The 16,363-nt window shown below is 49.6% G+C and overlaps 1 protein-coding gene across 1 annotated transcript in view; it reads left to right on the top strand.

Annotated features, from left to right (window-relative positions):
- The window catches only part of ttn.2 (titin, tandem duplicate 2), a 202,061-nt gene that overhangs the window by 138,312 nt on the left and 47,386 nt on the right, over positions 1–16,363 (top strand). Inside the window, exons 178-207 of the mRNA XM_079170044.1 lie at positions 260–371; positions 468–606; positions 1,143–1,306; positions 1,397–1,548; positions 1,645–1,801; positions 1,898–2,179; positions 2,705–3,004; positions 3,305–3,598; positions 3,937–5,941; positions 6,031–6,718; positions 6,859–7,123; positions 7,314–7,640; positions 7,752–8,036; positions 8,131–8,430; positions 8,544–8,846; positions 8,938–9,213; positions 9,347–9,646; positions 9,732–10,034; positions 10,309–10,608; positions 10,699–10,986; positions 11,069–11,371; positions 11,672–11,974; positions 12,067–12,372; positions 12,899–13,186; positions 13,657–13,947; positions 14,258–14,545; positions 14,670–15,257; positions 15,494–15,598; positions 15,692–15,889; positions 16,025–16,321. Coding sequence (XP_079026170.1) covers positions 260–371; positions 468–606; positions 1,143–1,306; positions 1,397–1,548; positions 1,645–1,801; positions 1,898–2,179; positions 2,705–3,004; positions 3,305–3,598; positions 3,937–5,941; positions 6,031–6,718; positions 6,859–7,123; positions 7,314–7,640; positions 7,752–8,036; positions 8,131–8,430; positions 8,544–8,846; positions 8,938–9,213; positions 9,347–9,646; positions 9,732–10,034; positions 10,309–10,608; positions 10,699–10,986; positions 11,069–11,371; positions 11,672–11,974; positions 12,067–12,372; positions 12,899–13,186; positions 13,657–13,947; positions 14,258–14,545; positions 14,670–15,257; positions 15,494–15,598; positions 15,692–15,889; positions 16,025–16,321 — 10,207 coding nt within the window. The remainder of the gene's footprint in view (positions 1–259; positions 372–467; positions 607–1,142; positions 1,307–1,396; positions 1,549–1,644; positions 1,802–1,897; positions 2,180–2,704; positions 3,005–3,304; positions 3,599–3,936; positions 5,942–6,030; positions 6,719–6,858; positions 7,124–7,313; positions 7,641–7,751; positions 8,037–8,130; positions 8,431–8,543; positions 8,847–8,937; positions 9,214–9,346; positions 9,647–9,731; positions 10,035–10,308; positions 10,609–10,698; positions 10,987–11,068; positions 11,372–11,671; positions 11,975–12,066; positions 12,373–12,898; positions 13,187–13,656; positions 13,948–14,257; positions 14,546–14,669; positions 15,258–15,493; positions 15,599–15,691; positions 15,890–16,024; positions 16,322–16,363) is intronic.

Here is a 16,363-nt window from a genome sequence, read left to right as displayed (position 1 = left end):
CAACACTTTATAAATAACCTCAAAGAATCAACTGGAACACAGATCACGTTCCAGATGTTGATCTTAGAGATAGAAATGGTTTTATTTAGTGTAACGATGTATTCTCTGCACAGACAATGAGACTAAATGAATGACGGGTCATTGCAATACATATATGGAAATAAAACCGTTAACATTCAAATGAACAGAACAGTTCTGAAACGTTGTCTAAACACATGCAGCCGTCCTCAGAACTGACTCCCGCTGTCTTTTGCTTCAGGTGCCGAAGCTGATCGAGGGTCGCGATTACATCATCAGGATCATGGCCGAAAACATCTACGGCGTCAGCGAGCCTCTTCTGTCTGCAGAGTCCAAGGCCCGGGACATCTTCAGTGAGTCACACCTGCACACAGGAAACATTCAAGACGATGCAGAGGATGACGAATCCCGTAGTGTGTCTGATCTGTGGGACTTTGTTTCCTTTGCAGAGGTGCCCGACGCTCCCAAACAGCCCAGAGTGAAGGAGGTCTACCACGACTCCGCCCTCATCAGCTGGGAACCTCCTGCTGACGGAGGGAAACCAATCACAGGCTACATCGTGGAGAGGAAGGAGACCATGGCCCACAGGTACACAGAACACACGGCACTAGAAACCTTTGTGGTTTTGGAGGGTAAAGGAATGCCGCCAGTGTTAGTGTCCACATCACAGGACAAGAAGCATCATTCAGCCCGAGCCCACCAGCAACAGCTGGATTTAAGAGGTTAAAGTTTCACTGTAAGCAACCATTGAGGCTGAACCTCTTTTCGTCTGAAACATCTCAATGGTTGTGAGCTGATCACCACTGAATTGTTGGGTATCATTGGCGTATTTTAATGGAGTATTTGTGTTACCAAGTAATCTGTTAAAATTGCTGATTCATCAATTGAAACATGTCAGGAAAGTAAAGTCTTCAAATATCTTGTTTGGTACGACCAACAGTCCAAAACCCAAAGAGATTCAGTTCACAAAGATATAAAACAGAGAACAGCTGCAAATCCTCACATTGGAGAAGCTTGTGTTGAACATGGTCAAAGGATTCCAGCTTTTGTTTCCTCCTCACAAACCCCATCAGATCTGAAACGGTCAGGCTGCAGAGTAAAACCTGAACATGCTTCCTTTTCAGATGGGTTCGCTGCAACACGGAGAGAATCCATCCGAAGGTGGTGTACTGTGTGACGGAGCTGCTGAAGGGCTGCGAGTACGAGTTCAGGGTCAGCGCTGAGAACATCGTGGGAGCCGGAGACCCGAGCCCACCGACCAAACCCGTATTCGCCAAAGACCCCATAGGTAAGTCCCGCTCTTGACAACAACACTTCATCTTATTGCTGTCACTGTATCCCGCTCACAACAAGAATTCCTCCGTGTCCTTTGCAACAGTGAAACCTGGTCCACCGGTGAACTTCCAGGTCATCGACTTCACCAAGGAATCGGTGACTCTGTCCTGGAAGCCGCCCACCGACACCGGCAGAGGAAAGATCTTCGGATACCTGCTGGAGTTCCAGAAGTCTGGAGAGGAGGAGTGGTCCAAGGTGAGGAGCTTGTCCAATTACTGAGGATTTACCCGTTTGGTTCAAGGACACCGTGACCTTTGTGATATTGAACTCTTGTCCTGCCGCTGTCCTCAGGTGAACCAGACTCCAGAGTCCTGCCAGGACACCAAGTTTAAGGTGATCAACCTCGACGATGGTGTTATGTACCGATTCAGAGTCATGGCGGTCAACGCTGCCGGAGAGTCCGACCCAACTAACTTGGAGGAGCCAATCAAAGTGCAAGACAGACTTGGTGAGTCGGCATAACTGTGGTTGAGTCCTATTTGAACCAACGCTGGTTTAAGAACTGCTGTGTACCAATGTGATATCACGGTGTCCGTCCCCCCAGAGCCCCCAGAGCTGATTCTTGATGCTGCAATGACCCGAGAGGTGAAGGCCTTGGTTGGCACTCACATCACTCTGATGGCCACCATCACTGGTGTCCCGTTCCCCACCGTCGCCTGGCAGAAGAACGACGCCGAGGTGCCCACCAGGACCGAAATTGAGACCAGCCTGACGGGCACCAAGCTGGAGATGAGGTTCTGTAACCGTGGCGACTGTGGAGACTACACCCTAACTGTGGAGAACCCAGCTGGATCCAAGACCGCCATCTGCACTGTGCTGGTGTTCGGTAAGAAATGGATCAACGGTTTTTAGCTACATGAGTGTTGTTCAGCACTTCTGTCTGTGTTTGGGGAGGATAGTCAGTCTTCACTGTCATATATTTGATACATTATGTCATTTTCAAAATAAGGTTCATTGCCAAGTGTGTTATTCACCTACAAGGGTTCTGCCGTTTACTGCATACATTAAATATATTAAGTGCAAATAAAAATACAGGCAAAGTAAGAACATAAAAGGAAAATAATTACGATAAAAAGAGAAATATGGATGCCTTGTTGATCCAGTCGGGAAGAAACATGATTTGTGGCATGAGGGGAGCGGTTCAAAGAGATCAAAACGGGTCCACCACTATCTTCTGTGCCTGCCTCAGTGTCCTGGAGGTTTAAAGGTCCTGGAGGTCTCCTAAAGAGAGCAGATGATACGCTGCAGTCGGCCCCTGTCCTTGTCTGTGGCAGCAATCTACCAGATATTGAATTGAATGAAAAGTTAAGACAGTTTTGTGATATTCCTTATATGTTGTTGTTTTTTTTAGACAAACCTGGTCCCATCCAGCACCTCCGGGTGTCTGACGTCCGGAGTGACTCTGCCTACCTGTCCTGGAAGGACCCAGAGGACAACGGCGGTGTTCGCATTACTAACTTTGTGGTGGAGAAGAAAGACCTCCAATCAACTCAGTGGGTCCCTGTCTGCTCCACGTCCAAGAAACGCAGCATGGCGCTGAAGAACCTGACGGAGGGAACGTCCTACCAGTTCAGAGTCGCTGCTGAGAACCAGTACGGCCGCAGCGAATACGTCGTGACGCGAAAGGCCATCAAGGCAATGAACCCACTCTGTGAGTAACAGCACAGTTAATGAGTATTATATTGTACTGAGATTAGATCACAGAGTGTTTTAAAACAATAAATAAATACAACAAAAATACTCAAAGTTAATGCTACTATCATATCATTTTGACTCGTCATTGGGTTTGTTTCTGGCTAAAAGTATTTTCAGAGATTTGGAGCCAACATTTTCAATGTTCTGTCCTCAAAAGTATTTGTTATTAAAAAAAAAAAAAACTATTGTGATTCAATCTCATGAATGCTCAAATTCACCAGTTCAAACCTAATTGTTTTTTCGTCCATCCCTCCAGTCCCTCCTGGTCCGCCTAAAGACCTGCACCATGATGACGTGGATAAGACTGAGGTGTGGTTGGTCTGGAACTGGCCCGACCGCAACGGGGGAAGTGAGATCACAGGCTTCCTGGTGGAGTATCAGGAAGAGGGAGTGAAGGACTGGGACGAGTGGAAGGTTGTTAGCATCCCAGAGAGTCATGTGACTGGCCTTGAGGCAGGAAAGACCTACCGTTTCAGAGTGAGGGCTGAGAACGCCATTGGCCTCAGCAGACCCGACACCACTGTGCCTATCCTCTGCCAGGAAAAACTGGGTGAGCTACAGGACAAAACCCCAGCACTCTATATCACCTCTATCAGAGGAATTCTATGCTGGATCATATATAATACATTTGTAAATGGAGAATTTCACTGTTTTACTAATTTAAAATGAGGTTCACCAATATTGGTGCAGATTTAGTTCTTATTATTCTCAACATCAGCAAACTAATGTGCCTTGAAATGGTATTTGGCATCAACAATGTTTGTATTCAAGGCAGAGAAATGCCATAGTAGCATCTGTATTTGGTAAGCTGTTGGTCGTGAATATTTCATTGTCTTTTAACTTGAGTATAGCAGCGTGGGGTAACCTCCTCTGTCTGTATGTCCACAGTGCCTCCAGTTGTCGAGGTGGACGTCAAGCTCATCGACGGCATCACCGTAAAAGCCGGCACCACCATCAGGCTGCCGGCCATCATGAGAGGAATACCCATTCCCACTCCCAAGTGGTCCATCGATGGAGAGGAGATCACTAGCGAGGCTAACGTCAAGGTTGAAACTGACAACTTCTCCACTGTGCTCAGCATTAATGAGTGCACCAGGAACCACACGGGCACCTACCTGCTCACTGTGTCCAACCCAGCTGGATCCAAGACGGTGGCCTTGAACGTCACTGTCCTGGATGTTCCCGCTGCTCCCATTGGACCTGCCAACATCCTCGAGGTCACTCCGGACTCCATGATGATTGAATGGCGTCCTCCTAAGGACGACGGCGGTAGCCCTGTCACCAACTACGTCGTGGAGAAGCGAGAGTCCACCAAGGAGACCTGGGGAGGTGTGGGCTCAGTCGGCCTTGCCACCAAGCTCAACATCAGCCGCCTCCAGAGGGGAGTGGAGTATGTGGTTCGCATTCGTGCTGAGAACAAGATGGGCATTGGCGCTCCTCTGGAAAGCAAGCCCACTGTTGCCGAACACTCCTTTTTGCCGCCCAGCCAGCCTGGTAAGCCACAGCCCTCTGATATCTCAGAGGATTCTGTTACAGTCGGCTGGACCATGCCCCTGTCTGATGGTGGCAGCCAGATCACCGGCTACATCATTGAGCGCCGACACAAGGGAGGAAAATGGATCCGTGTCAACAAGACACCATGTAAGGACCTGAGGTACAGAGTCCTGGGACTGTTTGAGGGCAATGAGTACGAGTTCAGAGTGTTTGCTGAGAATATTGTTGGCTACAGCGGCCCGTCTCTCACCTCTGACCTCTGCAAGCCCTGCAGGCCCATCACTGTCCCCGGCCCCCCTGTCAATCCCAAAGTTAGAGATTACAGCAAGACCACCGCTGACCTGGTGTGGAGTAAACCCAACAAAGACGGAGGCACGCCCATCATGGGCTACACTGTGGAAATGAAGAAGGCAGATACTGAAGAATGGAAAAAAGTGAACCTGGATGACTTCATCAAGCAGTTGGCCTACAGGGTGAAGGGTCTGGAGGAGGGCGTGACATACAGATTCAGAGTCTATGCCTCAAACATGATCGGAGATGGAGAGCCCAGAGAAATCCCAGAATCCATTACTGCTCAGGATATCCTGATCCCTCCAGAGATAGAGATGGACGTCACTTGTCGCGGTCACCTTACCGTGCGGGTTGGACACAACATCAATATCATCGGGTACATCAAGGCCCGGCCTGACCCAGAAGTGCTTTGGTCAAAGGGAGAGGTAGTTCAGGAGAACAGCAAACGTGTCACCATCATTCAGAACTTCCCTGTGGTCCACCTGAGGATCAAGGAGGCCACAAGAGATGACCACGGCAAATATATCCTGAAGGTTTCAAATGAGGGCGGCGAGGCCTCTTGCACCATCACAGTAAATGTGCTAGACAGACCCAACCACTGCCAGAACCTGCACACAACCTATGTCACCAAGGACTCATGTATGCTCAACTGGGAGGCCCCTAAGGACAATGGTGGATCCGAGATCACCAACTACATTGTGGAGAGCCGTGAGCCCAGCATTTGCATGTGGTCTATGATCACCTCCCACTGCACCAATCGCAAGATCAAGGCTAAGATGATGGAAGGCCACGAGTACCTGTTCCGTGTCTGTGCTGAGAACAAGATGGGCCCGGGACCATGTGTGGAGACCAAGACCCTTCTGCTGGCCATCGACCCCATTGAGAAGCCCGGTGAGCCTGAGAACTTCAGAGCCACTGACATTGGTAAGAACCACGTCTATCTGAGATGGAGGAAGCCTGACTACGATGGCGGCAGTCCCAACATCTCCTACAACTTGGAGTGCAAAGTCAAAGATGCAGAGGAGTGGGAGAAACTAAGCACCGGCAAGCTCACTGACACCTTTTTCCTGGCTGACAAGTGCGTGGAAAACCAGACGTACACCTTCAGGTAAGTTACTGCGTTCTTACTTTAAAGGTTTTTTGAGTAATGCACAAACTAATAATAATAGCTCGTAATTATTATCATTTGTTATCCAGGGTGCAGACTGTCAATGAAGGAGGTGAGAGTGCTTGGGTGAAGCTTGCCGATATTATCGTGAGGGAGGAGCTCCAGAAGCCCGTCCTTGACCTGAAGCTGGCCGGAGTTCTGACAGTGAAGGCCGGAGAGTCGGTGAGGATGGAGGCCGGCCTGAGAGGAAAGCCCCAGCCTGAGGTCAAATGGATGAAAGACAAGGCTGTCGGAGACAACCCAAGAATCAGCTATGAGACTGGGCTTGACTACTCTAAGTTCCTTATGACCAAGTCCAGACGCAGTGACACTGGAAAGTTTATCATCACTGCCACCAACTCGGTCGGCACCTTCACGGCATACGCCAACGTTAATGTCCTGGACGTTCCCGGCGCAGTGAGGAACCTCAGAATCACTGGCATAGGCTCCGACAAGTGCAGAGTGGTGTGGGACGCTCCGGAGGACGATGGAGGTTGTGAAGTCGACAGTTACATCCTAGAGAAATGCGAGACCAGGAGGATGGTCTGGTCCACGTACTCAGCCTCTGTGGTGACACCATATTGCAACGTCATCCGTCTGATGGAGGGGAACGAGTACATCTTCAGAGTAAGGGCTGAGAACAAGATGGGAACCGGCCCCGCCATGGAGAGCAAGCCTGTCACTGTCAAGACTCAGTTCAACAAACCTGGACCCCCTGAGGCTCCTGACGTCACCAAGGTAAGTAAAAGACTCCCTGTATTAAGGATTTTCCTAAATTTGGCACACGTGAAAGATATTTCAGCCTGGTATCTTGTCTTGGTACCAGTAGTAGTAAACAACCTAGCTGTAGTCACACTGTTGATACTTTCATGATGCAGGTGAGTAAAGATGAGATGACCGTTGTCTGGGCTCCTCCTGAGAATGACGGAGGAAAGTCGATCACCGGCTACATCTTGGAGAGGAAGGAGAAGAGGGCAGTGCGCTGGGTGCCATGCACCAAGAGCCCCATCACTGAGAGACGCATGAAAGTCACCAACCTGATTCCCAACCACGAATACCAGTTCAGGGTGAAGGCTGAGAACGAGGTCGGCCTGGGAGATCCCAGCAAACCCTGCAGACCCGTTGCAGCCAAAGATCCCATCGGTGAGTGTGAAGTTGCTGTCACAGTTCAGTTTACGTCTTCAAAAATGTTCTTGAGATTTGTGCTCAGATCAGATAACGTGTAAACCTCAGGAAGCTGAACCTGTTCCAGATGGACTTGAACGGCCTCTCCCTTGTGTCTTCAGGTTTAAGTATTTTTTATTGAACTTTGAGTTACTGTCTCTTCCTACAGAGCCCCCTGGCCCCCCTGCAGGCCTGAAGGTGGGCGATAGCACCAAGACCTCTATCACCCTGTCCTGGTCTAAACCCGTGTATGATGGTGGTGCCCCCATCATCAACTACAGCCTGGACATGAGGCTGAAAAGTGAGGCAGACCCTGAGAAGCCCTCAGAGGGCTGGAAGAGAATTGACACCCATGGCCCGTTGGTGCACACCGAGTTCACCATCGGCCAGCTGGACGAGAAGCAGGAGTACGATTTCAAGGTGTCCGCCCAAAACCAGGTGGGCTGGGGACGTCACGCCTACTTGAAGGAGGCCGTCTCTCCCAAGGAGGTCCTGGGTAAGAATGGACGACTACTAAAGCCACCAGAGGCTGTGCTGGCCATTGTATTACACAACATGGTAAATGTTCACTAATAATCTTTACATCAATTTGTTTCCATGGCAACAGAGGCTCCAGAGATCGACCTGGACGCCAGTCTGAGGAAAGGCCTGTCTGTCAGGGCCGGCTGTCCCATCAGGCTGTTCGCTGTGATCAGAGGAAGGCCCGCCCCCAAGGTTACCTGGAAGCGTGTGGGTGTGGACAGTGTGATCCGCCGAGGTCATGTGGACCAGGTCGACACCATGTCCTTCCTGGTCATCCCTGAGAGCACCAGAGAGGATTCTGGGAGATACTGCCTGTCTCTGTCTAATTCAGCTGGAGAGAAAGCTGTGTATGTCCGCGTCAAAGTCCTCGGTGAGAAACACAATAATGACAAACTACATTTTTACAGCACTTGCCTTTAAGGAAACTGTATGATCACAGTGATTCCTAAATTCGTCCTCTGCAGATACTCCCGGTCCCGTTGGCGACCTGGAGGGAACCAACATCACCAAGACGTCAGCTCAGCTGACTTGGTTGCCGCCAGATAATGATGGCGGTAGCCCCATCACCAACTACATTGTGGAGAAACGGGAGGTGGATAGGAAGACCTGGAACAAGTGCACAGAGGAGCTTAAGAAGACCAGCTTCAAGGTGACCAACATGGCGCCTGGCATCGAGTACTACTTCAGAGTCACAGCCTGCAACAAGTATGGCATCGGAGTTCCTCAGGATTCGCCCAAGTCCTACCTGGCTGTTGACCCAATCAGTGAGTGTCACCACAGACTGTGTGAACAAGGTTTAGCATGTCAAACCCATGTGTTCCTCTGTTGTTCCTTCATTTTTGTATTCTTCCTAACACCCGCTTTGTGTCGCACTCAGGTGAGCCGGACCCTCCGAAGAAAATGGACGTGCTGGAGATTACCAGGGTTAGCGCCACGTTAGGCTGGCTCAGGCCACTCCGAGACGGAGGAGCCAAGATCAACGGTTATGTGGTGGACTACCAGGCGGACGGTGCTCCCGGGGACAAGTGGACACCGTACTCTGTGGTCAAAGACATGACCATCGTGGTGGTCGGTCTGAAGGAAGGAACGAAATACAAGTTCAGAGTGGCAGCCAGGAACTCAGTGGGAGTCAGTCTGGCCAGAGAGGCAGAGGGAGTGTTTGAGGTCAAGGAGCAGCTCAGTGAGTAGACCTAAGCTACCTCAGACTAGTCTTACCCAATCACGCAAACATTCAACTTGAAGTAACTTTTGGTGTTTCTTGTTCCTCCCAGTGGCTCCTAAGCTCATCATGCCTGACATTGTGATGGTGAGAGCTGGATCAAAGCTGGTGGTCGAGGCCCTTGTCGCAGGTAAACCCTCTCCCTTCTGCAAGTGGAAGCAGGGCAACGAGGACGTGCTGACCTCCGACCGCCTGTTGGTCGTAAAGACGCCGACGACCTGCACGCTTATCATAAAGAATGTGAAGAGAAGCGACAGCGGCTACTACAGCCTGTCTGCTGAGAACAGCACCGGCAGGATCAACCAGATTCTCAAAGTCACCGTCATGGGTCAGTTTGAACAACAGACGCTGCTAAAGCTGCTGGTTCTCAACTGAAAAGATACAGATGATACTTACAATGTGACTGCTGAATAACAGGTGTGTTCGTTTACATTAATACCTCTTCCTCTGGGTCTCTGCAGACATCCCTGGACCCCCTGAAGCTCCTCTGGAGATCACCGAACAGGACACTGATGCCTGCACGCTCCTCTGGAACTCCCCACAGGAGGATGGCGGCAGCAACATCACCAACTATATTGTGGAGAAGTGTGACGTCAGCCAGGGTGACTGGATCCCCATAAGCACATCCTGCACCAAAACCAGCATTAGAGTGACCAAACTGACAAACGGCAAAGAGTACGGCTTCCGAGTCCGTGCTGAGAACAGGTTTGGCGTCTCTGCGCCCATCTACTCTGAGAAGATGATTGCCAAATATCCATTTGGTGAGTGCGAGCCAAAACATTACATGTCATCGATATTACAGCAATCACACTATGTACTAACAATTTCAATTTTTTTTGCCCAAAGATCCTCCCAGCGAACCCAGAAACCTGCAGATCAACAAAGTCAACAAGGAGTTCGTCATCCTGTCCTGGGAGCATCCCAGCAGCGACGGAGGCTCCCCCATCACTGGCTTTTGCATTGAAAAGAAGGAGAGAAACAGCATTCTGTGGGTGAAGGCCAATGAGTCCTTGGTCAAAGCCACCCAGTACACCTGCAGTGGGCTGATGGAGGGCTTGGAGTACACCTTCAGGGTGTCAGCGCTCAACCTGGCTGGACAGGGCAAACCCTGCAAACAGACAGACCTGATCACCGCTAGGACTGATATTGGTACGATTGATTTCAACATGATATATATTTGTAACATGATAGAATAAGAAAGCAGAACTACAGATTCCACTTCCATGGGAGCATAACGACTAAAATGGTGTTTTGTTTGTTGTTATTTTTCTTAACCAGTTTCTTAAAAGAGGCTCTTTTATCTTGAAAGGCCTAAATATTACATCTTACTTCCAGAGATCTTACCAGGTTCTTGTTCACTCAACCTTCTTCTTTGTTCAGACAGCATAACTGAGTCGACGACTCTTTGTTTCTTTCTATTCAGACCCACCAGGCAAACCCGAGGCCATGGATGTGACCAAACACTCGGTCTCATTAGTCTGGAGCCGCCCCAAGCATGACGGAGGCAGCAAGTTGATTGGCTACTACATGGAGTATACAAAGCTTCCAGGAGTGAAGTGGACGCGTTGCAACGCTAACTGCATGAACATCCAGACGGAGAGCTTCGTGGTGAGCGGCCTGGACGAAGGCCAGGAGTACCAGTTCAGAGTCATCGCCAAGAGCGCCATCAACGTCAGCCAGCCGTCCGAGCTGTCCGACCCCATCTCTGTCATTGCACAGAACGGTACACCTCCACACAGCAAGGACAACTGTGAATGAGAAATAAGATGATTGACCTATGATGATGACTGTTCTCTCTTCTTCTCCTGTGCAGTTCCTCCTCGTGTTGAACTGGGCATCAACATGAATAACCTGATCGTGGTGAAAGCCGGAGAGAACATATTCCTGGATGCCGAGGTGTTCGGCAAGCCGCTGCCGAAGGTGAGCTGGAAGAGAGACGGAGTGCCTCTGGTACTCGTTGAGGGAATGAAGATGGTCCAGAAGAAACATGTCCACCTGCTGGAGCTCTTCTCCGTCACCAGGAAGGAGTCTGGAGACTACACCATCATCGCTGAGAACATCAATGGCTCTAAGTACGCCAGCATCAAGGTCAAGGTTCTCGGTAAGTTAGATTATATTAATGTAGTATTTTGTATTTTATGTGTACAGATAAACAAAGTAATCTCCGACTCTTTCCCCTGCAGACAAACCGGGCCCTCCAGCCTCAGTGAAAATTACTAAGGTGTTTGCTGACCGTGTGAAGGTGCGATGGGAGCCCCCGCTTGCAGATGGCGGCTCTGAGATCATGAACTACATCATCGAGAAGCGTGAGACCAGCAGGCCCAACTGGGCGCTGGTCTCCGCCAACATCCATGGACACGTCACCGACTGCACAGTGGAGAAACTCATCGAGGGCCACGAGTACGAGTTCAGAGTCAGTGCTGAGAACCAGTACGGCACGGGAGACCACATCTCAACCGACCCCGTCATGGTCAAGAACCCGTATGGTACGTCCAGACCACTATAGCTAAGGCCACTGGAGGCAGAGGTCTATTTTAAAAGTACCAAATACAGTGAATTATAAACATTACGGACTAATTAAACTTCCTATAACTTGTCTCTGCAGATGCATGATAACAATCATGTGTCAAGTATGATTTGATGAGCATCTTTTCTAAAGACTTCTCTTCATTTCTAACCATCTAGTGTGGGCAAGAGTTCAGAATGTCCAGGCAGCACATTTTGCTTGTTGGTGAGATGAGACAAACTCAAACTCTGATGGTCATGACCTTGTCTTCTTCCTTCAGATGTTCCCGGTCCATCCGAGCCACCGGTCATCACCAACATTACTAAAGACTCCATGACAGTGAGCTGGAAGGCCCCAGCCAACGACGGCAAGGCCACCATCCTCGGCTACATGGTGGAGAAACGCGAGGCCACTGAGCTGACCTGGGCTAAGGTCAACCGCCGGCCGGTCATCGACAGGACCATCAAGGCCATTCAGCTGACCGAGGGCTCCGAGTACGAGTTCAGAGTCATCGCCATGAACAAGGCCGGTCTGGGCAAACCCAGTGACGCGTCCAACGCTGCCCTGGCTGTCGACCCCGTCTGTGAGTTCAAACAGTCAGCGGATGGCTCATAAAAAGAAATGTTGTTCCATAAATGTGAGAATAATAACAAACGTGTCGCTATAACTCTCCAGATCCTCCCGGCCCACCTGCGTTCCCCAAGATGGTGGACTCCACCAGGAGCTCCATCAGCCTCAGCTGGACCAAACCAGCGTACGACGGAGGCTGTGAGATCATCGGCTACCTGGTCGAGTACAAGCGGGCCGACGCTGAGCACTGGACCAAGTGCAACATCCCGAAAAAGCTCAGGTCCACCAAGTTCGTGATGTCGGGCCTGATGGACGACGCCGAGTACCAGTTCAGAGTCCTCGCCGTCAACAAGATCGGCTTCAGCGAACCCAGCGAGGTCCCTGGAAACCACATGGCCAAGGACATCCTGAGTACGTCCCTCAACTGATCGTTATACTTTATTTTATTTAATCCTCTAAATCAAGTATTTTCACTTTGACGTCATTGAGAGAATCAGATGTTTCATGAATCATGTAAAAGCTTATTGAGACCTCCCAGCTGTGCAGGGTGTCAGAGACCCGGCTTCTACTAATGCATCAAAAACAATGTTGTTGCTAATCATTGATTGAGACAGTCTACAGAATCATTTAGCTTCATAGAAATCTTCTACCTCAGTGTTTCATTTCCTATATCAGGATATTTCATAGTGCATCATCACTCATTTCAGTCAAGCAGCTTTTGCATAAATATGTATTTTCAGGAATAATAGTTTTGGTGAACTTGATGAACTATCTGCTGGCTAACGCAGCAGCCTTGTAATTGGTTGCAGAAAGTCACTTCCTCCTGCTAAAAGCCTGAGAAAACAGATAACAACACATCGTCAGATGAGTAAAGAATATAACTAATGATTTAACAGTAAAGGTTTGATTATCAAGCGATCCTCTGTCTGTCCTCCAGTCGCTCCTGAAGCTGAGCTGGACGCCGACCTCAGAAAGGTTTTGGTTCTTCGAGCCGGTGTCACCATGAGGCTCTACGTCCCCCTGAGGGGACGCCCGGCACCGAAGGTGACGTGGACGAAGGTGGACGCCACCCTGAGGGACAGGCAGGGCGTGCTGATCAAGACGTCGGAGTGGGACACCCTGCTGCTGATCGAGGACGTTACCAGATACGACGCTGGCAAATACGTCCTGTCGCTGGAGAACAGCAGCGGCTCCAAGAGCTACACCATCGTGGTGAAGGTCCTCGGTAAGAGAATAGGAAACACAATGAGGGAGATGAAATGGAGCGCACACACCCCAGTAAGCATGCATCTGGTACGTTACAGGTGAAAAGAAATCGAGGTTAAAATCAAGATAAATTGAATGGTTGAAGAGTTATTTTCATAAATAGAGTTCAGGGCAGGGCTGGTCAAAAATTAATTTAAATATGTCTCGATATCTAACCTGATTTAACTTTGCTGTCCACGTCTTTTCACCTGCAGATCACCAGAAGTGAAATTAGATTGTGTAAAAAGTAGTATCACAATATGTTAAATTCTGAGCAATATGATTGCTTAAGATAGATTATTAAAAATGATACAATTGCCAAAAAGCAAAAATAAATCTGCTGAAGCTCCGACTCTTCTCTCCCGTCATGTAATCTACGACGTGATTTGTACCTCGGTTCAGTTAACAAAAGCTCTAAACCAGAAATGTTGCCTCTCCTTCCCCCGTCAGATTCTCCTGGACCGCCAATGAACCTGATTGTGAAGGAGACCTCCAGGAGCCACGCCAGCATCACCTGGGATGCCCCGCTGATCGACGGCGGCAGCCCCGTCAAGAGCTACATCGTAGAGAAACGTCTGGCCGAGAGGAAGGCCTGGACCTGTGTGGCGACGGACTGCAGCAAGATCTCCTACAGGATCACCAACCTGGAGGCCGGACAGGCCTACTGCTTCAGAGTACTGGCCGAAAACGCCTACGGGATCGGGGAGGGCTGCGAGACCGCCGGCAGCGTCCGAGCCTCAGGTAGCTACAAGTCTCTGTTGTTTCTTTATACAGCAGAGTCCAGTAAAGTATATCAAAGTATAATCAGTATTAGAGGACTCAACTCTAACAGAGGGCATCACCAGGTTTTTAGATTTGTCCTTCCCAGTCCAGCGACGTAGTAAATCCTTTATTTATGTAAAAGTGGTCACATTTAGGTCGAATCATTAAATTAAATAATCACCATATATGTACGTTTTTAATCATAATATCACAATATATCAAAAGCTACAAATTTAATTCAAATCTACAGTCTACTTTCGGTCTTAACTCATCCGTCCTCCCCTTTCAGAGCAACCTGGTCCAGTGACGGACTTCAGAGCCCAAAAGACCACCAAGGACTCGGTCGTCCTGGGCTGGAAGAAGCCCATCAGCGACGGTGGAAGCCACGTCACCGCTTACATCCTGGAGCAGAGTGAAGGCGAGCAGAAGTGGAAGCAGATCACGAAGGGCAAGACCTCCTCGCACACCATCAGCGAGCTGACTGAGGGCAAGGAGTACTTGTTCAGAGTCAAGGCGCTCAATGAGTCCGGAGAGGGACCACCCACCGAGCTCGCCGTTGTCGCCAAGGACCAGTTTGGTAAGAAATCAGTCCAACTCCCCCATCATGCCAGATGTTGTTTTAGTTAAGTTTGTAGTCAATGTTTTGTCTTTAAATATTTTCTGTTATAAATTATATATATATAAATTCCTTTGTTTTTCAGTGCTGCCTGACTGCAACTTGAGTGCTCTGCATGACGGCTGCTGCACGGTGAAGGAGGGCAGCACCACACGTATCAACATCCCAATCACCGGAGTGCCTCTCCCCACCGCCACCTGGAAGAAGGGCGACGTGGTGATCGGCGACACCGGCCGAATGTGCTTGGAGGCGTCTCACGGCGTCACCACCCTGCTGATCAGAGACTGCCAGAGAGGAGACGCCGACACCTACAACATCCACGTCAGGAACAACGGCGGCTCCAACGAATGCAAGTTCCAGCTGAAGGTGGTCGGCAAGCCCGGCATCTGCACCGGACCCATTAAGTTTGAAGAGATCACCGCTGACGGTATCACCCTGGAGTGGGCGCCGCCCAAAGACGACGGTGGTGCGGAGGTGTCCAACTACATCGTGGAGAGGAGGAGGACATCGGACAACAAGTGGGCCACGGTGGCCTCGGCCATCCAGAAGACCACCATGAGGGTGATCCGGCTCCACGATGGAGTAGAGTACATCTTCAGAGTGTTTGCTGAGAACAAGTATGGGATTGGAGAGTATCTGAGGTCCGACCCAGTCATCGCCCAGCATCCATTCAGTGAGTATCACAGTCCTCACTACTACTGAGGCGGTCACGTGTCTGTTATAGTCTGTCAGTTACTAGTTAGTGTTTTTAAGGGACAAAGTTTTAATAGAAATTATAGAGATGAATACTGTTACATGTGAAAGAATGTAAGGGTAACAACCTCATGAAGACAAAGTAAAGCGTTATGTGAAGATTTTTCTGTGGTTTGTTAATTTCTTTGTTAATTTCTCTTCCTCTGCTTCCTCCAGATGTGCCCGAGGCGCCTGCTCCTCCAGAAATAGTGACCATCCGCCACGAGTTAGCCATCTTGACGTGGGCTGATCCAAAGGACACCGGTGGTTCCCCAATAACTGGTAACAGACTGTGATGCAGATCAGTTTGTAGTTAAGCATGAGCCAATAGCAGACAGCAGTAATCGTGACCAACTGATTTTGTGTCCTGTGTAGGATATCATGTGGAGTTTAAGGAGAGGAACAGTCTGATGTGGAAACGTGCCAGCAAGACTCCTCTGAGAGTGAAGGAGTGCAGAGTCACCGGCCTGATAGAGGGACTAGAGTACGAGTTCAGGGTGATGGCCATGAACATGGCTGGCCTTGGAAGGCCAAGCAGGGCCACTGAGGGTGTGGTTGCCCTGGATCCTATTGGTGAGTTCACTGCTTTTATTTTTCCAAATGTGAAAACTAAAATTCTTCTTCGATAACTCTCCAGTTTTTCTTACAATGCTAATATATTTGATTTTTTTCTGTACGTTTTAACGGATTTACTCTTTGTTCTGTTAGATCCTCCCGGCAAGCCTGACGTGATCAATGTCACCAGGACCACGGTCACTCTGATGTGGACCAGTCCCAAATACGACGGCGGCCACAAGCTGACAGGCTACATGGTGGAGAAGCTGGAGGCTGGTGGCAAGGCCTGGATGAAGGCCCATCATGTCAACATCCAGGGCTGTGCCTTCACCGTCCCTGACCTGACAGAGGGAGCTCAGTATCAGTTCAGAATCAGGGCTAAGAATTCTGCCGGGGCTATCAGTGTTCCCTCAGAGCCGACTGAGCTTCTGACCTGCAAGGATGAGTATGGTAAGCTGAGTAGTCAACCAATTTGGGTAGATCAGCAGTTAA

Source organism: Pholis gunnellus (genome assembly GCF_910591455.1).
Source record: "Pholis gunnellus genome assembly, chromosome: 12".
Classification (NCBI taxonomy): Eukaryota; Metazoa; Chordata; class Actinopteri; order Perciformes; family Pholidae; genus Pholis; species Pholis gunnellus.
This window is presented reverse-complemented; position numbering and strand designations above follow the sequence as displayed.